The 24,529-nt window shown below is 37.6% G+C and overlaps 1 protein-coding gene across 4 annotated transcripts in view; it reads left to right on the top strand.

Annotated features, from left to right (window-relative positions):
* DGKH (diacylglycerol kinase eta) overlaps nt 1-24,529 on the top strand; it is a 195,681-nt gene that overhangs the window by 111,032 nt on the left and 60,120 nt on the right. For 3 of the 4 annotated variants that reach the window (XM_017850195.1, XM_017850193.1, XM_017850194.1), the window contains 8 exons: nt 7,415-7,519; nt 7,791-7,923; nt 13,963-14,069; nt 14,695-14,820; nt 18,617-18,719; nt 19,802-19,961; nt 22,325-22,433; nt 22,562-22,701. In XM_017850195.1, coding sequence (XP_017705684.1) covers nt 7,415-7,519; nt 7,791-7,923; nt 13,963-14,069; nt 14,695-14,820; nt 18,617-18,719; nt 19,802-19,961; nt 22,325-22,433; nt 22,562-22,701 — 983 coding nt within the window. Of the gene's footprint in view, nt 1-7,414; nt 7,520-7,790; nt 7,924-13,962; nt 14,070-14,694; nt 14,821-18,616; nt 18,720-19,801; nt 19,962-22,324; nt 22,434-22,561; nt 22,702-24,529 lie in introns of those variants that run through there. The other variant, XM_017850197.1, reaches the window with a different exon arrangement.

Below are 24,529 nucleotides of genomic sequence, written 5' to 3'. Positions count from 1 at the left end.
GGTTTTGGTAAAAGCAACATTCAAATGGGAAAACAGGGATAACTGTTCTCATTTAGGGTCATGGTTTTCAGGCTTGAGAGTAGGGCCTTTGCTGGGAAACCACCCTCTTCTATCCAGTATTTCCCTGTCTCCTGTCCATATCAACATGATAGTCCCAGAAAGATGTTAAGTAGCTTGCTTTCCTTTAAAATCTTTGTATAGCTTCTAAGACTATATAAATTGTGTGATGAATTCATTGCTAATTTGAAAAATGTTTGACTTCTGCTGCCTTACATATCTTTTATTTTATTAAAGTGTAATGTTTTATTAAATGCTTTTCAAGAAAAGTTTGATTTTGTAGTACTTTGGATTTTAAATTTAGATAAAGAAAATTTTGCTTTTGAGCATTTAGTTCCTGTGGACATTCTATGTATGCAGTGAAAACACTGGTATTGACAGCATTAAAATATGTGGTTCCTTATTTATAGAAACAGATATTTGAATTTATGTTTCATTTATATTTTATACTTTAAGGCAATAAAAATCTAAGATTAGGTTATAGAAGGAAGTCAAATTAACCTGGAAAATGACATCGTTATGATTTCATGATTCCTTACTCAAGAAGTAGATGTTTTGTTTAGGGAGTCGAACTGACCTAAACTTAAGCAGAGTCATTGAAGTCCAAGAATTATGAAAGTAAGATTTGATAGCTATCTTCAGCTCAGTCCATCCCCCCTCATCTCAATCAGCGATCGGAAGTCTTAATTAATTACCTTCTGTGGTCATTTTAGGTCATTTGAGCAAGGGAGCCACATTACTCATCGAATTTGAGTTTGCTATGGTGGAGGGGGTGGGAGGCCAGAGACAGGTCCTGGTGGATGTGGTCTGCCAGGTGAGCTCAGGGGCAAGAGCTGAATAGGGTCTGTGTGTATATAAGGAGGCTGACATCCAGGTCCCTCGCCTTCTTAGTTCCTTGGAGATTTTCTTGGAGTTGTCAAATACTCAGGTACTTTTTTTTGATTAACGAAAATTTCAAATGTATACAAACTCAGGATAACTGGATAATGACCCCACATCCCCATTGCCCAGCTCCTAGCATTATCTAGCTCTTGTCCTACTTGCTTCATCTGTTTTCTCTTTCCTATTTTTATCTCAAGTGTTTTAAAGCCAATCTTTCACATCATTGCACTTTATCCCTCATTCTTTAATAGGCATCCCTAAAATGTGGTTGCTGGATTTCAACTCTCCCTCTTTTCCATCTTCTCTGATGCTGCTTGGATATGCAGAATCTGTAACAGGGAAAGGTTTACTGAACTGAACCTGGTTATGCAGTTCAGTACTGTACAATGAAGGAATAATATTTTTAATTTTTCTTGCTCTATTATGCTGTTACTTTTGTGTTAACTCCTGGTATAAGAAATGTGTTACTTGTGGACAACTCATTTAGTGTCTGCATTTGTTTCTTCTTTTCAATATGTTGTAATAAAATTAGCTCATACTTAATTTGCATGGATATTTGAAGGATCCATGATATAATGCCTCTTTTTTTTTCTTTTGCCATAAGTCAGTAGTCAACAGAATAACAGCATTTCAGGTTAAGAAGAGACCTTATGCTGGTGCAATATGGAGAAAGACACACTCTTGGCAAAGGTGTTCCACTCTTGTCCAGAGGTCTTTATCTTTTCTCTGATTCATTGATTTCTCAGAATAATTATGTAATATATTTACAGAAATTTTCCATTAGAGTTTGTTTTTTAGTACTTGTATTTTTTTTGTAGAATCTCATCACAGTGAGTTTTATTTCATATCTATGCTCCAGAATTCTCTGTTGATTATGTGTGTCATTGTATAGGTAATTCCTTGATTTGTAGCTTGGTTTTTGAAATAAATATTACATCCAAAAGATATACAGCTTGTTAGAGAGATACATCAGCAGCCTTGGTGCTAATTTTTTCAAGTTCATGACAAATGCCACCCTCTTTATTTTGAATATCTTCAGGAATGTTTCAAAGTTTGATACCTTCGAAATACCTCACTGATACCCTAAGATCTGTAAGTTGTTATTCTGCTGAAATCTGAAATAACCAGTTAGAATGATGTCAGTCAGCCAGAACTGAAAGTGTAAAGTGACTCTCAAAGATCTTTGACTGTCAGTAGAGAGAGAAGGTGCGCATCTGTTTATAAATCTAAACATGGTTCTGAGCAGACATCTGAAAAGATTTTTAGGTAATTCTGAAAGGGAATAGGGAAGACCTTAGTTCAACTAGCACACAATTTGATTTAGGATCCTGTTTACATAGTGCACTGCCTGCAGAGCAGAATTTCTTTATACGTTTCAGCTGTAGATTAATAATAATGTGTGTGAATTGCCTGTCTAGCTTAGTCCTATTATTATTCCATTATATCTTTATAACTTATTTTACATCATTTTAGATGTTATGAAATTTGTGTTCTGGGATTCCGTGGAACTAATATTGTTCAAGAATTTTTGAGCACTTAATGCAGATTCCACAGTGTTCACATCTATAAAATGAACATGTATAGTATTGCACCAGCATGATAAGGTCTCTTCTTAATCTGAAATGCTGTTATTCTGTTGGTTAAAATGACACTAGCTGTTGAAAATTCCGATGGCACTTTCTTTGGTCATGGTGCCAGAATTACATTTATTGTGACATTTTACTTCACTTAGTCTTCCATTAAAATTCAAGCACCCTTGGGAGAAAATATGCATTAAACCTTTATCATCTATTAACACCTCGGGAAAATTGCTTTTTAGGTTAGTTGTCATATTAGAAAACAGATGGGACTTGAGACAACTGGATCATAAAATGGAGAAGCATTGACCCCAGAAAACAAGGAATTGGAAGAGACTTTGTGACTTGCAACTCAAAATGCCTCCAGGGACCACTGGGTCATATAAGAGTATGCAGTGGTCAACAGAAGAAAATAGGCCACACTGTTTGTACTTGTGCTTCTCTAATTATGGTGAATTTTAGCCTTTTTTAAAAAAAATTTTTTTTTTAATAAAACAGCAATTCAGGGTTTAAACAGAATGGACAAAAAAAATCAGAAATCATAATTTTGTGGCCTCTGTTATATTACATGGGATGCCATAGATGAAAGACTATTTCAGACTGATCCCCCAAAAGGAACGCTATTGAGGGCAGATGAAAACACTGGGAATTTTGGGAGCAGAAGGATGCTAGAAAGAAAGAGATCCATAAAGATTAAGAGCACTTTCTTGACATTACTTATACCAGACTCCGCCTTTACAAAAAGGCAAATTGGATACCTTCACTCCCCTTCATGGTTGATAAACAGGGGAGTACATCAGTATCACCTGTGTAGCTTTGCCAAACTACATCTAAGACTATCCACACCCGCTGGGCGCGGTGGCTCACGCCTGTAATCCCAACACTTTCGGAGGCTGAGGCGGGCGGATCACGATGTCAGGAGTTCAAGACCAGCCTGGCCAACATGGTGAAACCCCGTCTCTACTAAAAATACAAAAATTAGCTGGGCATGGTGGTGCGTGACTGTAATCCCAGCTACTCTGGAGGCTGAGACAGGAGAATTGCTTGAACTGGGACCCAGGAGGCAGAGCTTGCAGTGAGCCAAGATCTTGCCACTGCACTCCAGCCTGGGTGAGAGAGCAAGACCCTATCTCAAAAAAACAAAAACAAAAACAAAACCAAAGAACTCTTCACAACCTCACCATAAACCAAGATTTAGATTCAGCAAGTCTGCTTTGGAGCTTGGTTGGGTAATTTGGAAAAAAAAAAAAACCCTCATTTTGGTTCAAGTGTACATGTGCAATTGCAGAACTGTACTCTTGGAAGTAGAGGTTTCCAGTTTACTGTTTGAAATATAAGAGTATCTCTGCTGTCAAAATAATTGCTTCAGGGCTGGGCACGCGGTGGCTCACACCTGTAATCCTAGCACTTTGGGAAGCCAACGCGGGAGGATTGCTTGAGCTCAGGAGTTTGAGACCAGCCTGGGCAACACGGTGAAACCCCGTCTCTACTAAAATACAAAAAATTAGCCAGGCATGGCGGTGCACCCCTGTAGTCCCAGCTACTCGGGAGGCTGAGGCAGGAACATTGCTTGAACCTGGGAGGTGGAGGTTGCAGTGAGCTGAGATTGCACCACTGCACTCCAGCCTGGGCAACAGAGCGAGACTCCATCTCTAAATAATAATAATAATAATAATAATAATTTCTTCAGATGCACAACTACATTGCAGTTTGGCACATTTAAGTTTCCAGTGAATTATTTTATTCCATAAAAGACTATAAAAAAGCAACATACATAATTAAAGAGTTGGAAGTAGATTTCATGAGGAAAGATGGAATGGATGAACAGACAGGCAGATGTACCCCGGAATCTGATGTGGGACTGGTGGTTATAGTTTGAAAAAATTACTGAAGTAAGTTCAGATATGTCTGAAAAAAATGATTGGTAAATATGATGGTGGTAGGAGAGGCAGTTAGAGTGGGGTTGAGGTAAGCACAAGGACGCGGAGACATTTTAGGATAGGTGAGCTTCAGCTCTTCCAGGAAAAGTAAAACGTCTTCTAGTTCCAGAAACGTCCTGGACCTGTCCTCCCCACCAGGCCTGGTTTTCGCTGGTGAATAACCCCTCCCCCAAGTATGGTAGAGGGATTCCGTTGTTCTATCCTTCCATCTCCCCTATCCTACTCACTTGTAGGACATCTTATTCTCAAAATAAGGACATAATAATACATTTTGGAGTTTGCTCCTCCCCGGGTATCTTCCTAATAAAGATTTCGATGAGAAGCTGCTGCAGTGTAATGCATTTCAGCTGGGGATAACCAGAGCCTGTTGGTCAACAGCTGCATCTGTCCCATCCTTTCCTAGGAAGGTCTGGGATGAGGAAGAATTTAAATAAAAGGTGGGAGGGGACTAGAGCATTGAAGGACTGCCGAGGGATTACCCCAGGAAGGAAAAGGTCCATCTGGGAGGCGTTAGCCGGTTTGTTGGTAAGCCAGGCTCGTCTAGTAAGCCCAGACAACTCTGGGCTGCTCACTGAGGTATTTGTGGCACTGTGGCCACAAAGCCAGTATGATTTCTTTTTCATACTGACTTCTTATAATGTCATTTTATAATCAGTAGATTTCTTAATCACAAGGGCTATAAATCAAAATAACTTTCCAATTTTTTTTGCCTCTGGAAAACTTAACTGTATTAAATGTGTTATGATCTTTCCTTGCTTATTACTGTTCACTTTAAAACAAGTTTTTATTGAAAAGGAGAAATTGCAAATGTGTACATTTTACTTTATTAGTACATAAGCACACATGATTTATATTGCTGAAATCATTTAGAATTGAGGCATTTGTGTAATTCCAAATATGCAAAGAAAAATTAGAAGCTATTCTTTATCCTTCTTTCTCCCCTTTTTCTTGAATTTACAATGACTTTACAAGACATTTAATGTAAAGGCACTAAAGACAGTTAAAACCATTAGTCATCATGCTTTACTTAGAATTCAGCAAAGAACAAAGTTAAAGAACAAAATAGAAAGCCTGGTTTATTTGTCTGAATAATGCTTGTCTCATGATACTTTATCTCATATAAGGGAAGGAGAGGGAATCCTTAGAGTTACATCATATAAGGTAGCAAAAAATAAATACAATAAATGCTAGAGACAATATTTGTTCAGAAAACATCAGCGAGTCCAATGAAACTTGGAGACTCTGAAATGCTGTGCCAGTCATTAGAGCCAGGAGTGTATTATGATTTAATGGTACCTCTCTGCTGCATCTCATGAGCTGTCCTAGAAAAACATTTTGAAGCAATAAAGCATCCATTTGGCTCTTAAGTAATGAGAGGCATTGTTCTTTGCATTAACTATTTATTCAGGAAGAGAAGTGACCAACTGTTAATAAGCTTTATCCAAAGAGGGTCGTGGAAAACAAGAAAATGCAAAAGTGAGGTTCTCTTCAATTTCATATGCAATTAACAAATATCCAGAGCTGACTGATTGGTGCTCCTCTTCCATGTGACTTTTGGCTGGCTGTATTTAAGGGTGAGTGCCTGTTAGATGTATTTAAAGCTTCTGGGTTTAAGGAAGGACTCTGTAGCCTGAACCCATGACAAATGAGAGACGGCAATGACTCGTGAGTAGCTAAGACTGGATTGATCTCTCTATTGTTTTGAATAATGGACTTATTTTCTAAGATGAAAAGTAACGACTTAGGCTTACTAGTTTACTCCTTTTGGGAAGGATTCATTTTTCCTTTTTGTTTGTTTTAGAAGATTATTGCTTTTTCATTATTTGTGAAATCTGCTCAATAATCCGATGTAACGTTTAGACTTATCACTTGATCAAGAGGCTTTTAACTTGAGAAAAATTCTTATTTGCTATATAAATAGATATGTGCTTTATTCTTTGGAAATAGTTTCCAGGTAGGAATGCAATGTTTTTCTCTTGTTCTGCAAGTAAATAAATGATCTCTTCTTGACAGTAAATGTGTAGGATTTAGTAACTTCAAGATTACAGCCAGAATATTGTATTCACAAATAAATAGGGGCTTCTTTCAAGTCATTTCAGAATCTTACTTTGAAGCACTTTGATCCTATGACAGTGTGAAGTTTTCATTCCACTTGCTTTAAGGTCCTTAATGTAATTAAGTTGACTTTTTAATGACATGAAAAAAGATAAAAATCGCAATTCTTTTCTTCCCTAGAGCCAACAAAAGGATGTTTATGTTAATTCTTTGTCCCTGCCCTCACTAAATACTAGTACAGTGGAGTTCTACACAATGGGGGAAGAATCTTCATAAACCATTAAAATAGACAGTGGAAGTGATATGTAAACTCAATATTATTTAAATATTAACAGAATATTGTTGATACCATAATAAATCAATTAGGTGGCTGAGCGCGGTGGCTCACAGCTGTAATCCCAGCACTTTGGGAGGCCGAGGTGGGCAGATCACGAGCTCAAGAGATCCAGACCATTCTGGCCAACATGGTGAAACCCTGCCTCTACTAAAAAAAAAAAAAAAAAATTAAGAAATCATTTAATATTGTATTCCTTTGATTTTAATTTAGAAATATTTTCCATACTGACAACTAAAATAATTCCTGCTAAGCTTACTATGAATTATTTTGAAGTATATTTAAAATCAGTTTGCAAGATATATTTCATGGAATAAGAATGCATTGTGTCTTTGGGTTTATAGCCTTAGAAAAAAGGGCTAAAGAGCCCAAGTAAGTAGCAAAAGGGTCAAAGATAGAAAACTCCTTAGGCTTTTCTTTCCTAGACCACATTATTTTATCATACAGAGGACAAAACATAAGAAATAAAGACTCAGGTTAGAAATGGAATTACCTCAGAAGATGTTAGGTTTTGCAACAATCTTTCTGTTTGGGTGTTAACAATCATTAGATTGAATTATCCCTTTCAGATCATCACTCCATTCAGAAGGCTAATGCTGTGTGCTGAGAACAGAAAGGAGATGGAGGATTGGATCAGCTCGCTGAAGTCTGTACAGACCAGAGAACCCTACGAGGTAAAATAGCATCTTTTCTTTCGTCTCGTGTTCTTAGGAAATAAATGTTAACCAAAAGGCTAGAGCTCTACTGTGCAAACATAAGTATGTGTACACTCATTCAGCAACTTGTTTAAACCAGATTTTGAAATTCTTAGCTTAAAGCAAAGGGCTTTGGTTTTAAAAATGATGGATTTGAAAATTTGACCATGACTATATGCATTCCAAACAGTTCAGCATCTGTAGCCTTGTTCGCTGGCTTGGCAAATCTGTCCTCACATCTCTGTTCTAGGTGGCCCAGTTTAATGTGGAACATTTCTCAGGGATGCACAACTGGTACGCCTGCTCCCATGCCCGACCCACCTTCTGTAACGTGTGCAGAGAGAGTCTTTCTGGAGTCACCTCCCATGGCCTGTCCTGCGAAGGTACTGTAGCACCTAGCATGTGTTTTCTACCATACTGTAGACATGCCGCCACTGGTTTCACTGTAGCTTTAAATTCAGCTTGCCACACATAGGACTAGCTTGGGAAATATTTTTGCTCAGGAAAAAAATAACATAGTCATTTAAAGGAAACATAAATCAAAATACAGCATTTCACCCCCAAGAAACTAGGAACTACTGTCTAAAAAAAAAAAAATCTTTGGACCTTGTGTAATCATTCTGGTATTCTTTATTCTGGTTGATTATGGAGAGCAAAACTTTTTGTGAGGACAGTATACTCTTTGGCAGAATTTCTGATTGTTAATTATATTAGACTGTTTTAAATATTATTTTCTTTCCTTTTGTTTGTTTAATCTAAATAGGTATCATCCTTTCTAATTTCCTTAAAATTTTCTAAAAATAAGGCCTATGCTGTTGTTATTTTGTTTGTTTTGAGAAAGGGTCTCACCCTGTCACCCAGCCTGGAATGCAGTGACATGATCAAGTCTCTGTGCAGCCTCAGCCTCCTGGGCTCAAACGATCCTCCTACCTCAGTCTCCCTAGTAGCTGGGACTACAGTCGAGCACCATCACACCTGGCTAATCTTTTTTTTTTTTTAAGTTTCTAGCGATGGGGGTCTCACTATGTTGCCCAGGCTGGTCTTAAACTCCTGGGCTCAAGCAGTCCTCCTGCATTGGCCTCCCAAAGTGCTGGATTAGAAGCATGAGCAGATTTATGAGTTATTTTCAGTGTGAGAGCAGTGACCACCAAAAGCAAATACATTAATAATCGCCCACAGAAAATTCATGACTTCTTTAGAGTTATTTTATTTCATACTTCAGTGATTACACTATTTTATACTACTTTTTGAACTATATATGATAATAATAATACCAGCATTTTTTCTCTAATCCAAAAATTTCTTAAGTAATTTGGAATATCACTTATTTATAATTAAGTAATAAAGTAGTAATAGAGTCACAGCCTTAATTGATTTTAAACTACAAAATCTGTGATATGTCATTGTTTCAACTATTTAATATGATACAGCATAGCGGTTAAGAATAGAGCTCTTCAGTCAAACTCTCTTCACTTCCACCATTACAAACTATAACCAGGAGAAGTTGTTTAACTCACTTAGGCTTTCCTCTCCTCATCGATAAGATGGGGATAATAGTCATTTATGCCTCATAGAATCACTATAAAAACTAAATGAGAGTATACATACAATAAAACTACTTTTCTAGTTCAATAAATTGCAAGAAGTTTGTAACTGTTTTGTAAAAAACTTATTCCAAATTTGCGTCATGGGCTTGATGCATTAAAATTCATGAAGGAGAACATTTGGAGAAGGCATTAAAGCTTTCTTTTTAGACTTAAAGAATGATCGCAAAAGAGATCTGATTGGCGTTTATTATGACTTTAGTAATCTAAAAGGGTTCACATAGAGCTGAATAACTCCTACCAGATCTGTAATATTATATGGTATTATTTTAAAGATTTTACTAAAATCTTTATTCCAAAATGCTAAAAGACACCACATCTGAGACAGTCTGTGGTACCCTTCTGGTTTGAGGGTTATACATTATTAAATATATGTATTTAAAAATTGAGTCAATAGTGGAATGACTGAATTTTTTCTAAGCATTTTAAAAGAAAAATGAAAATTACATTATTTGGTGAGAATGAGAAACTTAAAAGTCTTTATATTTGTTATATTCGGCTGGGCGCGGTGGCTCATGCCTGTAATCCCAGCACTTTGGGAGGCCGAAGCGGGTGGATCACCTGGGGTTGGGAATTTGAGACCAGCCTGACCAACGTGGAGAAACCCCGTGTCTACTAAAAATACACAATTAGCCAGGTGTGGTGGCACATGCCTGTAATCCCAGCTACATGGGAGACTGAGGCAGGAGAATTGCTTGAACTCAGGAGTTAAAGGTTGCAGTGAGTGGAGATTGCGCCATTGCACTCCAGCCTGGGCAACACGAGTGAAGCTCTATCTCCAAAAAACCAAAACAAAACAAATTTGTTATATTCTTCTATAAATAATATAATTTTCAAGACTTTTTAAAAAGTCTCAATTATCAGATTAAACCATTTTTTAATGAAAATTATATATTAGTATTCATTTCCTTTGTTGGTAAAATTTTAAATCTGCAGTATCTTGCCTATTAGTATTTTCAGAACCATAGCAGAAGATTTTAAAATCCCAAGGGTTTAATAAATATTAAAAGTTGCCTTTTATATTTTATGAGAATATGGTTATTCTGGATATTTTCATCATAATCAAAGTCATACTTACACTTTTGAAAACCCCCTAAAATCTGAATAAGCAGCTTGCTTGATAAAACTGAAAACATTAGATACAGAGGCTTTAAATATTGTAAGAGATGCAAATATTATGATATGTTCCACAGTGAATATGAATAACTTTGTATTAGCATAGAATTCAGCTTCCAATCTGTGAAGCCTTCACTACATTTACTAGCCTTTCTACCCTCATTTCCACAATAAAATGAAGCCATACTGATTGGTTTCCTAGTTGTATATTGAATAACTAAAGTTATTATTTTAAAGCTTTGCATGTGTAAAATATTATATGAATGAAAATAGCAGACAGAAAATAGAATTTAATAATCCCCTAAGTCAATTAAGAATATTAATTGTAATTTCAGGGCATAGTTGTCCGTTACAGTTATTTAAACAGTAATTTAACCAAAAAAGATAAATTAAAAAAAATCAACAGCATCAAATATGTTATCATGGGTACTTATGAATTTTGATCTTAAATGATTTTTTTTTTCTTTTTTGCAATGGGGGGACTCATTTTGTTGCTCAGGCTGGAGTGCAGTGGCACAATCACGGCTCATTGCAGCCTTAATTGCCCAGGCCCAAGCAATTCTCCCACCTTGGCCTCCCGAGTAGCTGGCACCACAGGCATGCACCACCCATGCCTGGCTAATTTTTTTTATTTATTACTTGTAGAGACTAGGTCTCACCATCTTGCCCAGGCTAGTCTCAAACTCCTGGGCTCAAGCAATCCTCCCCACTAGGTCTTCCGAAATGCAGGGATTAAACCACCACACTTAACTGATTTTTAACACTTACAGAGATTTAGTATAGTAAATACTGAATATTGTAATAAAAAAATCATAATCTTATTACGTCTGCATTTTTTTTTTTTTTTGAGATGGAGTCTTGCTCCGTTGCCAGGCTGGAGTGCAGTGCCACGATCTCAGCTCACTGCAACCTCTGCCTTATGGGTTCAAGTGATTCTCATGCCTCGGCCTCCCAAATAGCTGGGACTACAGGTGCGCTCCCACCACGCCCAGCTAATTTCTGTATTTTTAGTAGAGATGAGGTTTCACCGTGTTGGCCAGGATGGTCTCAAACTCCTGACCTCAGGTGATCTGCTCGCCTTGGCCTCCCAAAGTGCTGGAATTACAGGCATGAGTCACCACCTATTTTTTAAGTTCTCTCATTTTAAACAATAAGTTTACAGGTCAGGGGAAGGTGCTTTATTTCAGAATAACTTTTTGGAGAAATTTGTTAACTAACAAAATTTGGGTGCATGCTGATCACTTTCATTTCTTAGTTACCATAATTACAGTCTGATTTGTTTTATTATTAGTATTATGTTATATTAAGCAACTTGGTAATTTTCAAGGCTCATTACATGAAGCACTTTATTATTATAAAAGTGTGATTTTTTTATTTTTAGTGGGCTGTTCGGTTTTTAATGGCAAAATTTTCAAAAAGCTATGAAATTATACCATTACTCTCTTTTATGTCCTGCTTTTCCCCTTAGAAGCCAGATACTGACTGTGAATATCAAGTACTCATTTGTACTTATAAAGCATCCTGGGAAATATGTCGCAGATAGTTTTAGGACTCCACTTTTGACAAAGACCACAATAGATGAAAAGGCCTAGAGATGCTAACCAATCAGTTTAAAGTTGTCACTTATGTTAGAGCAAAAGAGAATAAGTCATTGTAAAAATTTTCACCAAGCTAAGCTTCCTTCTGATGGTGCTGTGTCTTCACACTTAGGATTCATCAGCAACAAAATTCAAGTGAAGTATTATTATTATTATTGTTATTTTGAGATGGAGTCTCACTCTGTCACCAGGCTGGAGTGCAGTGGCATGATCTCGGCTCACTGCAACCTCCACCTCCCAGGTTCAAGCTATTCTCCTGCCTCAGCCTCCCGGGTAGCTGGGACTATAGGCGCACACCACCACGCTCAGCTAATTTTTGTATTTTTAGTAGAGATGGGGTTTCATCATGTTGGCCAGACTTGTCTTGAACTCTGGAATTCAGGTGATCCACCCACCTCGGCCTCCCAAAGTGCTGGGATTACAGGTATGAGCCACCACGCCCAGCCTCAAGTGAAGTATTATTTTCTATATGAAGTCTGTGTTTGAGTTACACACTCATTTATAACAAAATGGTGGAAGGAAAAGAATTTTCAAAGTACACAAAAGAGAAGTTAAAACATTTCCAATTTGTATGAATTATCATTATTATTGTTATTATTATTATTTTTTGAGACAGAGTGTTACTCTGTCTCCCAGTCTGGAGTGCAGTGGCATGATCTCGGCTCACTGCAACCTCTGCTTCCTGGGCTCAAGCAATTCTTATGTCTCATAAGAATCCCATGTAACTGGGATTACAGGCATGCACCATCACACCTGGCTAATTTTTAAATTTTTAGTAGAGACGGGATTTCACATTTTTGACCAGGCTGGTCTCAAACTCCTGACCTCAGGTGATCTGCCACCTCGACCTCCCAGAGTGCTGGGATTACAGGCATGAGCCACTGTACCTGGCCTAGACTAATATTTTTCAAGGATAAACCAGCTCAGTTTAACAATCCATTTGTACATAGATTAGTCATGATACCTGAAGCATTTTGAACATTTGGCTAAAGACATCTTAGTTATTTTACGTGAAACTTTTGTGTTCATGTTATATCGAATTAAGACAGTTTCAAGAGAATGGTGTGTAATACAAAATTTGTTAATGATTGACTTAGAAATCCAGAAAATCACATGAAAAGGAGATACCTTGCATTTAAATTTAGCAACACTTACCTTAGTATGTTTGCACTGAAATGATTTCTACTTTTAACTTTTTAGCTAGAAGTCAGGAACTGACTTAATATCAGTATCTACTAATATTTGAATAATTTCCTTAGAGAGATAAACGTGTTTAATAATAGTCAAATTCCGATTTTCATAAGTATGGTTAATTTTTCAGATAACCTATAGTTCACTTGTTTTTCCATATATGGGCTGCTTTTTTCCCCCTAGTTATTTCCTCCAATTTCTCTTTTATAAGTTCCTTTTGATCATATGGCTGGGGAGATTTAGTGAAACCTATAGTGACAGCATCACTTCATCATCCCTTCTTTCTACATTTGTCATTTGGTCATCTCAACATAATACTTTCCAAAGATAGGGCCATGTTTGTGACCCTCACCAACCTATTTTCCATGATGCCTGGCTGTCTTGTTGGTATACTTGTACTTTACAGCCCCTCTGGATCAACTTTATCGTACTGACATTTTCAGACTTATAATCAGTATTTTATATGTATGGAAAAATACAAATATCAGAAATGTACAGCTTGATGAATTTTTGCAAATTGAACACATTCGTATAATCAGCACCTACATTTAAAAATAGGATATCACCAGCAGACCTGCTACCAAATTTTATTTGCTTCCCTCTCTCCCTCTCTCCTATGTGTGTGTTGTCTGCCTTCTACAGCAGTAATTCTTTTGCATTTATTTCTTTTCTGTTCCTCTAAGTAGCAATCTACTTATAGCTTGATAAAAGTGCTTCATAAATACATAGCCATATTTGTTTTCTAGAATACCATTACTATTGTTGCAGAATAATTTAATCTTTTAAATATATTTGTTTTCTTCTACTTCCTCCCTCCCTTTTAAAATTTTATGCTGTGATTTCCTGTAATCATTGGTCCAAAAGTTCTTGTCCACTTAAAAGCAGTTGCTCTTTTTTTTTTTTTTTTTTTTAGTGTGTAAATTCAAGGCTCACAAAAGATGTGCAGTGAGAGCAACAAATAACTGTAAATGGACTACCTTGGCCTCCATTGGGAAGGACATTATAGAAGATGAAGATGGCGTAAGCTGCTGCTCTGTCTCTGCTCTCTTCCCAGTAACTCCTCTTTTATGTTCTGCTCTTGTGGAGGCTGAGAAAGATAAGTAGGAATGCTTATTATTAGGATTTCACAGAAGGTTTGGTTGATTCCGAGTTTTTATTTTTAATTCAATCCTTCATAGCTTCCTTTAGTTCCTAGATTTTGAAGGAAATCTGTTTTGAATACGGCTTAGAAGTGGCCGTTGTGCTGGGCTGTTGTTGTCGACCTCTGATGAACTCTGAGATGCCTAGGCTTAGCTGAGATGTTCAGTCTTCAGACTTTGGGGTTGCCTCTCAACAGTACACCTCCCTTTCAAAACCTTGCCTCCATTGCACCATGCATATGGATTTCTGGTAATGCTTAGTAATCACTTTATTGTCATCCCTTTACATGCCTCAGCTAAACCCTGAGGGGCAAGCCTTTACCTTACTTTTATATTGCTTGAACGTTCATAGAAGATGCTCAGTACATGTGGGGTAAATGTGAGTGAATGCTATGCATGAAATATACTACTGATCCCCTAGAGTGAGAAATGATTCAAAATCTCCGCTGGGGTAAGGTTGGTGTCCACCAGTCTTCACCTGGCTGCCCTTTCTTCCTTCTCCACAGGTGGCGATGCCTCACCAGTGGCTCGAGGGCAACCTGCCTGTAAGTGCCAAGTGTGCTGTCTGCGACAAAACATGTGGCAGTGTTCTCCGTCTACAGGATTGGAAATGCCTGTGGTGTAAGACAATGGTGAGGGTTTTGGAATCAGTTCATCCTTGTTAATTAGCTTCTTTCCCTAACTTTGTCATCCGCCTGGCTTAGAGGCAAGGCGAAGAATTTATGATAGAGCTGAGCCTGGTAGCATATGCACCCCATGGTGACATTCTTCTGTCCTTACAGTATAGTCCTCCTAGTCTGGTCGTTGTTTCAAATGCCCTGTAAAACTTACTCTTGTTCTTCCATGCCCTGTGCCTCAAGATCTCCTATTCATAGTTTTATTGTTTTTTTCATTTTGCTTTATCAACAACGTGGTTTGCTATATTCGGGCCTATTTTACTACCTGACAGCCCTTCTCTGGTGTGTCACCAAATTTTGGTTGATGTGCAAAATGTAAATTTGCTACAACGCTATCAGTGCTCCCTGACAGAGGTGAACAACATACGCAGCTGAACACGAAGCCAACAGCTGATTGTTTATGCCAGATACAGTGAGGACAGGGCCTCTGGACTGAGGACAGTCAGAGTAGGAAAGAGGTCACACAGACAGTGGCGTGGGACTGAAAAACTGCAGGATGAGGAGGTCGTGGGTGTGAGTGTTCATCTTAGTACTGGGCGATGCTGTTCTACGATGATAGTGATTGCCTTGCACTGGGGCTGACTTATTTGGTGGTTTTGAGTCTTGTCTTTTAACACTGCTGGCTGAAATTTGGAAGCCAGCCTCAAATTTTAACATGTGGAAAAACTATTGTTTTGGGTATGTATAGTGTAGATCAGCAAATGTAAGAGATGTGTGATGTATTGCTTTCCTAATCAATGAGATTGTCTGACAGGCCACAAAGGAAAATAAGTCCTACAACTTTTTAGTTAGGCCTGATAAGTGAATCTGTGTTTCTTCTCTTTGTCCTCATGCTTTTGTTATTCTTCACTGATTGCCTCTTTTACTAGCCTTAGATATGTTATTAATACTTTTTCTCTTATCTCATTTAATCTAATATATAGACTGTAACAGGTGTCTCGCTTTAGAATCTTAGTGCAAGCCTAGCCCCTGAAACCTTCTCATGCCACTTTTTTATTTTAAAGGAATTCATTCTTCCCATAAACAAGATTTAAAATCATCATCCCACCTCAGATTTGTTTTTGAGAGGACAACCACTGATAGCAAATTTTCCTGCTATTTTTATTGGCCTGTACATTTAGTAAAGTCGATTTCTTTACTTCTAGAGCTTCAACTGTTCACTTCCAATGTATTGGCCGGGCGCGGTGGCTCACGCCTGTAATCCCAGCACTTTGGGAGGCCATGGTGGGCGGATCACGAGGTCAGGAGATCGAGACCATCCTGGCTAACAGAGTGAAACCCTGTCTCTACTAAAAATACAAAAAATTAGCTGGGCGTGGTGGCACGCGCCTATAATCCCAGCTACTCGGGAGGCTGAGGCAGGAGAATTGCTTGAATCTGGGAGGCAGAGGTTGCAGTGAGCTGAGATTGTGCCACTGCACTCCAGCCTGGGTGACAGAGCAAGACTCTGTCTCTCAAGAAAAAAAAAAAAAGAAAGAAAACACATCATGTGTGATGAATTATTTTTGAAAGATTTTATGTAAATTTTCTTTACATGCAATATGTATATCTTTACTTTAAAAAAAGTCAGTAATTTTTAAACTCTGTTAACTTTAACAGCAGGAGTTAATTAGGTTTATTACTTGCTCATTCTATTCACCCCTTACGTTTAAACATTTCTTAACTAGAACAGCAGTGGTATTGCAGATGGTAGAAGGTAGGATGCCTTTTCTCTCTTTTTTCCTGGCAAACTCAAATATCACCTTGTGACATCATTCCTGCCCCACCCTGTGTAAATTCGACATGCTGGTTTCTGAGCTACCATCACCTTATAGCACCTCCCCTAGTCTTGCACTTCCTATACACAACCATTTGCCTGTTTACATATTATTTTGCCTTTAAAACATGAGTTTCTGGCCTGGCACAGTGGCTCATGCCTGTAATCCCAGCACATTGGGAGGCTGAGGCAGGCTGACTCCTGAGCTTAGGAGTTCGAGACCAGCTTGATCAACGTGGTGGAACCCCGTCTCTACTAAAAATACAAAAAAATTAGTTGGATGCAGTGGTGCATACCTGTAATCCCAGCTACTTGGGATGCTGAGACAGGAGAATTGCCTGAACCTGGGAGTTGGAGGTTGCAGTTAGCCGAGATTGCGCCGTTCCACTCCAGCCTGGGCAACAAGAGCAAAACATCATCTTAAAAAATAAAAAATAAAAAACATGACCGCCTGTAATTCCAGCACTTTGGGAGGCCGAGGCGGGTGGATCACCTGAGGTCTGGAGTTCAAGACCAGCCTGGCTAACATGGTGAAACCCTGTTTTTACTAAAAATACAAAAATTAGCTGGAAGTGATGGCAGGTGTCTGTAATCCCAGCTACTCGGGAGGCTGAGGCAGGAGAATCGCTTGAACCCGGGAGGCGGAGGTTGCAGTGAGCTGAGATCGCACCATTGCACTCCAGCTTGGGTAACAAGAGTGAAACTCCATGTCAAACAAACAATCAAACAAACAAAAACATGAGTTTCTAATAGCAGGATATCTAGTGCCTAAAACATAGTCTGTGTAGTAAAAAAAGAAAACAAACAAAATCAAAAAGCCTATAGCCCTACAAGCCTAATGAATCAACTTATAATTTTCCTACTGTCATCCAGGTCTGTGGACATAGTTTTACCTTTTCTGTAAAATTGTGAAGACAAAATTGATCATGTGCTTTTCTTATTTAGCATTATTATAAATATCTTTCTGTTTTGCTCCATGGTTCTCATACATTTTAAAATTACTTTTAAAGCTATCTGTGTGTGCTAATTTTTCTAAAATGCATTTGGATTGTTAATTATTGTAAAGCATAATAGTAAACTGTCTAAAAACAGGTCATCACCAGAATTAGAATTACTATTAAATTTTAGTTATTCTCCCAAAAGTTTTATAAATACAGGTTTAATTATGCCAGTTTTCTAAAAGGGCTAATAAAATAAAGTCATATTAAATAAGAACTTGATGAAAAGTGTCTGCTTTTACTGGTTAAAACATTTAGAAGGCTCTCCAGACAAGTACACAAAGTATCCTAAGTTGCCTGGGTCCTGCTTAATAAGTTATCCTTGTTTTTGTTCTCAATAGAGAACAAGACATATCCTTGCATGACCATGAAACTCATTTCTACTGAAAGCACATTTACTGGGTGCCTGTGATAGGCCTCACTTTCCTTTACCTTACAGAGCAGCAGTCCAGCTGAGAAAGTAAGCATGGGTGTACTTGTAACTTTAATGATAGGGAAATGTGAATAGAAAGTTATAGGATTACTGCAGAAAAAGTAGGCACATTACAGATTTTATCGTTGTTAAATTTTGTAAGAATTTTTATTAAAGCAAAATAAATGTTCTGACATCAATTTATTTTATGGGCAATGATATTAACATGCTGGTTAGCTTCCCTCCTTCTTCTTCCTTTTCCCCTTCTTTTTCTCTTCTCTGCCTCCCTTCCTCTGCACTTGGCCTCTTCTCTTCCTCTCTCCTTGCCTTCACCAATTATTCATTAACTATATATTCTTCTCTGAGATAATTACAAGAATTGGTCGCATGGATCAAAATCAAATATCCATTTCTAAAATGTTTAGTCATTTCCTTAAGTATAAATATTATACCATTTAAAGTAGTTTATGAATTACTGAACATTTTGTGGTACAGTTGATTCTAGATTATCAGTTCCTTAGATGTGACTTGTAATGGCAAAACATTATTTTTATGATTCTTGAAGGTATATTTGTTTGTTATTAGGTACACACTGCCTGCAAAGATTTATACCATCCAATATGTCCACTTGGTCAATGTAAAGTATCTATCATACCTCCAATTGCACTAAACAGCACTGATTCCGATGGTATGTAGCAGTAGTGTAAGTATGTATATTTCTGGTATATTTAATACTGATATATATATTTCTTTTCCTAGAATAACTATACCTATCATTGACTCTTGTAGTCAGTTTTTCTAAAATAATTCCATTTCAATTGCTGAAAGTACATTCCATTTTTAAAAGAATATATTTAAGTGAAAGTTGTAGAATACCTATTAACACATTGGCGAAATTACTGTATATAAGACTTTTAGATTTTATGTTTTAGTAAATAAAATAAGATAATTACTCTGTACTGCAATACAATCTGAAAAGGTTAATTTTTGTAAGTGTTTTTTTCCTCTATAATTGAAACTGCCTATTAGCATGGCTGTTATTAAAATCTGTTTTTCTGTAATTTCATTGTAGGAATTTATATTCCCATAAATGCACTTTTCCCAAAATCTTACAACTTAACTGTAAAGTGCTGAGGAGCCCCTCTACAACACTGGTTTTGGGATTACATACTAATTACTTCCTTCTAAGCAAACCATATTACAAAGGGTTTTACCGTGTATAATACTATACTGTTTAATATAACAGACTTGAGCAACTGTGGATTTTGATATTCATGGGACTCCTGAGCCAATTCCCCAAGAATACATAGGGAGAACTGTGCTCTTATTAATGTCTTGCATTGATATCATGCTTTTTGCTTTTCAAACTTTTCATTTAATTTATGCCAATAGATATCTTAGGTATAAGTTTATAAACCTGAAGATGTAAGTTTATAAACCTCAAAATATGTGACTTTTTTTTAAACCTATGCTATTAACAGCCCTCTCCCCCAACCTAAGCCCTGATTTTGTTTACTATAAATTTTAAAATATTCTCTCAGAGTGCAGAAAGGAGCACTTAAAATACTTTGAAATATTGAATATAAACATAAGAATTACATACAAATATTTAGGTTTGTATATAAATAGTTAACCTATCTCTATTTGGAGAGCTAAATTATAACTTAATGCTCTAGTTTTTATAAATTTATTTTCTTTTGTCTGAAAGTTTGCTAATAATTTAAAAGAGAAAGCCGTATGTATTGATCTTGTATTGTGTTTTTTTCACAGGTTTCTGTAGAGCAACATTTTCGTTCTGTGTTAGTCCTCTATTGGTTTTTGTCAATTCTAAGAGTGGAGATAATCAGGGAGTAAAGTTCCTTCGTCGCTTTAAACAGTTGCTAAATCCGGCTCAGGTGTTTGATTTAATGAATGGAGGTCCTCATTTAGGGTAACTGCTTATTGATAAATCTTGTTTGAATACAATGTAGGACTAGGTGTTAAATGTGTCTGGTTTTTCAGCTCATGAAAATTATAGATTCCTCTAGATCCCTCCCTCGTTTTTAAAGCTCTAATTATAAGTTTTAACACAGCCTCTTGGATAGTTATACAACTGTCTTGTATAAATTCCAAAACTCTATTGAAATTTCTCAATTCCAAAATTTGTTTAGAAAATGTTTTACAATATATTCTACATCAAACAATACTAACAATTTCTTTAGCTCCAAGAAAGATCAACTTACATAAATATAGAAATATAAAGTAATATTCTGCGGCCTGGGCCTCAAGTCTGTATCCCAGCACTTTGGCGAGGCCAAGATGGGTGGATCACGAGGTAGGAGATCGGCACCATCCGGCTAACCGGTGACACCCCGTCTTTTATAAAAAATACAAAAAAACTAGCCCGGGCGAGGTGGCGGTGCTGCCTGTAGTCCTAGCTAGTTTGAGGCTGAGGCAGGAGAATGGTGTAAACCGGATGCACGTGGCAGCTTGCGGTGAGCCTGAGATCCGCGCCAGCTGCACTCAGCCGGGCCGACAGGCAAGACTCCGTCTCCAAAAAAAAAAAAAAAAGAAAGCTGATGCATAGAAGGCTGATATTGCATTTATATGTAATATCAATCATCAATTATTAAACCGAAAGTAGAGGGACTGCTCATGGCCTGTTCAAAGGCAGTTCTTCAAGGATCTCAGACTCAGTTTTCATGTAAATGATAAGAAATACTTTTGTTGATGATTCCTTTCAGCTCTGGATGTTCCATATACTTACAATCTGCAAGATAAATGAACTAAGTAGTATTTTCCACTGAGGGAAAATTATCTTTTGGCACCTTCAATACATTTTTAGGTAGCATATGATTTTTTCTTAAGAGGCGATTTTATTCTTCTGAACCAGGGGCCTTCAAACGCTCCTATGTGATTTACTTATGGGCAACTCAGCTTTTCTCTTGGGATTTTACCGTACCTTAAAGCATGAACGCAGAAGTAGGAAATGGATTTTCGATACCAGTGCCGAAAAGCATTTTGTGTTTGTAATGTGACACTTTCGTCATGTCTTCTCTGTTTTCTCCTTCCTTCTCTCTTTGTGGGCTCTGTTACTTTTGCCCCTGAGTTTATCCTTCCCGCTTCCATTGCCCTTTATCTTGCTAAGTCTCAGGCCCTTCTGGTCCACATGAGATGTCGGTCTTGTTCTTATACCCAGCTATCCTCTATATCTACGTGTACTGCCTTCCTTTCTCTGCTGAGGTGCTACAGTTTGTCTTCTCACCTTCTTTTTTCTCGGCCATGCTAGGGTAGTTTTGTCCCTTTTAACCACGTCCAATTTTTATAATCCTTTATAGTTCCATTATCTTTTTTTTTTTTTTTGAGACGGAGTCTCTCTCTGTCGCCCAGGCTGGAGTGCAGTTGGCCGGATCTCAGCTCACTGCAAGCTCCGCCTCCCGGGTTTACGCCATTCTCCTGCCTCAGGCCTTCCCGAGTAGCTGGGGGGACTACAGGCGCCCACCTCAGGTCGGCCCCGGCTAGTTTTTTTTGTATTTTTAGTAGAGACGGGGTTTCACCATGATTAGCCAAGGATGGTCTCGATCTCCTGACCTCGTGATCCGCCGTCTCGGCCTCCCAAAGTGCTGAGGTATAGTTCCATTATCTTATCGTCTGTGATTTATTTTTCCCATTTGTCCTCGAAGGCTCCAAGGACCTCTCTTGGTGAAACTTCCTGAGGTTGTCCCTCTAATATTTTTCAGATTTTCCATAATACGTGAAGTAAGTGTACAAAGGTACATTTAGGAGATGGGATGTGTCAAAAGTTGAGATGAGGTAAAATAGAAGGATGGACCTGAGAATAGGAGAAGAAGAGGAGAAAAAGCCAGTTGGGAGTCCTGAGAGCAATACATTGATTGGTGTCTTTAGGAACTGCCGAAGTGTCACTCATTAGCTTCAGCACCGTAGATTCCTTACCCATGGTTTGTAATTCTTAAGGAAAGAATTTATTCTTGTAATAGAAAGAGAGGAACCACTACTTCCACCATCTTGTATTACTTTATCTTTCCTGGTCTCTGCTTCTTTTTTGTTTTCTCATTTCTCACCCCCACTCCTCCTAATTTTATCTTCATTTCTACTTATCATTCCCTTTCCTCCTTATGATTCAGAAGTTTTCTTGAGTTAAAATTACACTTCAATGAATGTTTATGGTATAATTAACATGTAAGTAGGAGTTCTTATATTTAATCTGAATATGAATACCGATACAGAATAACAAAGAATTGAGGAAAGTGATTTTATTTCTTTATACTAAAATAAAATCCTTTTTGCTTTCAGTTTAAGATTATTTCAGAAGTTTGACAATTTCCGGATTCTTGTTTGTGGAGGCGATGGAAGCGTAGGTTGGGTTTTGTCAGAAATCGATAAGCTCAATTTGAATAAACAGGCAAGTGCTAATTCTTTTACTTGCTAGTTAACATGAACGCATACTAACATACTTACAAGAGGTGCAGAAATGCAGTTGTCCCTATTTCTCAACTTGTCTGAAAGTCACCCTGTTGCACTGTCTTTCAGTGTCAGCTGGGAGTGTTGCCTTTGGGTACAGGAAATGACCTTGCCCGAGTTCTTGGCTGGGGAGGTTCATATGACGACGACACCCAGCTTCCTCAGATCCTAGAGAAACTGGAACGAGCCAGTACCAAAATGTTGGACAGGTAAAAGTGAATTCTTTTCTACAACTAGATGGAAAATGGCATACTGAAATCGTTTTTCGATGATTTATTAATAAATATTTATTAATAAATTGTACTGACTAGAAGCTCCACAAAGGCAGAGCCTTTCTGATCTTGTCCACTGGTTAATACCTGAGATGGAGAGCAGGGCCTATCACAGAGAAGACACTCAATAAAGATGTTTTATAGTGAATGAATGAATTATAAAAAACTAGTCTGAGGAACTCATTATTTTAAATATAGAAGGCTATGTTACTACTATTTACTTTTAATTACAGTTCAAGTCAGAAAACTAAAATAGTTCATTTTGTAGGCAACCTTTTGATGAGTATATTAGGTAGCCTCCTGTCATCGTGTGGTTTCCAAAAAGCCAAAGCGGACATATAAACGTTAGATTTGTTAGACTATCTCCTCTTAAACATATATATAAAGAATGCATTGATCCAGTAAGAACTACATATGTTAAAATATAAGCAGTCCTTTCCCAGGGACAGGGAAGTGTTAGGAAGATAGCTTCAAATGAAGGGACTATCATTGTGTTTATGCTGTTCTTGATTACATCTCTTAATTGCTTTCTCTCTGAATGTCCATGTATAAAAAGGAAACCACAATGTGTACCCTGAGTGTTATGGAGGAGGTGTTTAGACTTTGGGTATAAGAAACAACAGGACTCAGTAACCAGTGACACCTCATCCCCCAATGTCAGTAGAAGACAGATGTCAAAATATGATCAACTTGAGGTAGCATAAATCAAAACAACTTTGATAGAATTAGTCATCTGTGGAACTCTTCCCGAAAATAACAAAATTTCATCAGGGAGCCACCAATCTGAAATATAATTACTCTAAGATGGGCTATAACCTAATTAATCGTAACCTTTAAAATAATCTGGAGGTTAAAAGAAGAAAAGGAACAAAAAAGAGAAATGGTACCTATGGATATGCCAATTACCTTGATTGTGGTGTATATATATCCAGACATCAAGTTGTTCATCTTAAATATATACAGTTTTTTATTTGTCAACTATACCTAATTCTGGGGAAAAAAGATTGGAAATAAATAAATAAAATCACCATTATTTGTAAATGAGCCTGGAGGTGACTTCCCAGGCAACCGTCCAATTCTGTGATTACCAAACAAAAGGGGTTATTTAAATGCTTTCTTTGTTGCAAATGTAAAGACCACTTCCCCTGCTGTTAGGCATTTTATCTACCCTGGGTATGTGCTTTCCCCTTGTGTGCTATGGAAATTCACTTCTCAGGTGGGGGAGGTGGCTCACGCCTGTAATCCCAATACTTTGGAAGGCCTACGTGGGAGGATCACTTGAGCCCAGGAGGTGGAGGTTGCAGTGAGCCGCAATTGCACCACTGCCCTACAATCTGGGCGACAGAGTGAGACCCTGTCTCAAAACAGTTTTAAAAAAATAAAAATAAAAAGTCACTTCTCCAGGTGGTTAGCCAAGAAACAGCACCTCCATGGTGAAATTCCTTGAATACCTACTGGTATGCAAAATCAAAACAAAAGAAAATACACATACACACAAATCAAAGTGGATTCAGAAACTTAAGACCTTTATTAGAAACATAGGAATATTTTATTCCTATGTTTCCTTTATTAATTTACTGTTTATAAAGAACAAGTGGGTCGGATGTAGTGGCTCACGCCCGTAATCCCAGCACTTTGGGAGGCCAAGGTGGGAGGATTACCCGAGGTCAGGAGTTCGAGACCAGCCTGGCCAACATGGTGAAACCACATCTCTACTAAAAATACAAAAATTAGCTGGACATGGTGGTGGGCCCCTGTAATCCCA

The sequence above is a fragment of the Rhinopithecus bieti genome, unplaced genomic scaffold (assembly GCF_001698545.2).
Source record: "Rhinopithecus bieti isolate Rb0 unplaced genomic scaffold, ASM169854v2 scaffold_32955, whole genome shotgun sequence".
In the NCBI taxonomy this organism is placed as follows: domain Eukaryota; kingdom Metazoa; phylum Chordata; class Mammalia; order Primates; family Cercopithecidae; genus Rhinopithecus; species Rhinopithecus bieti.
This window is presented reverse-complemented; position numbering and strand designations above follow the sequence as displayed.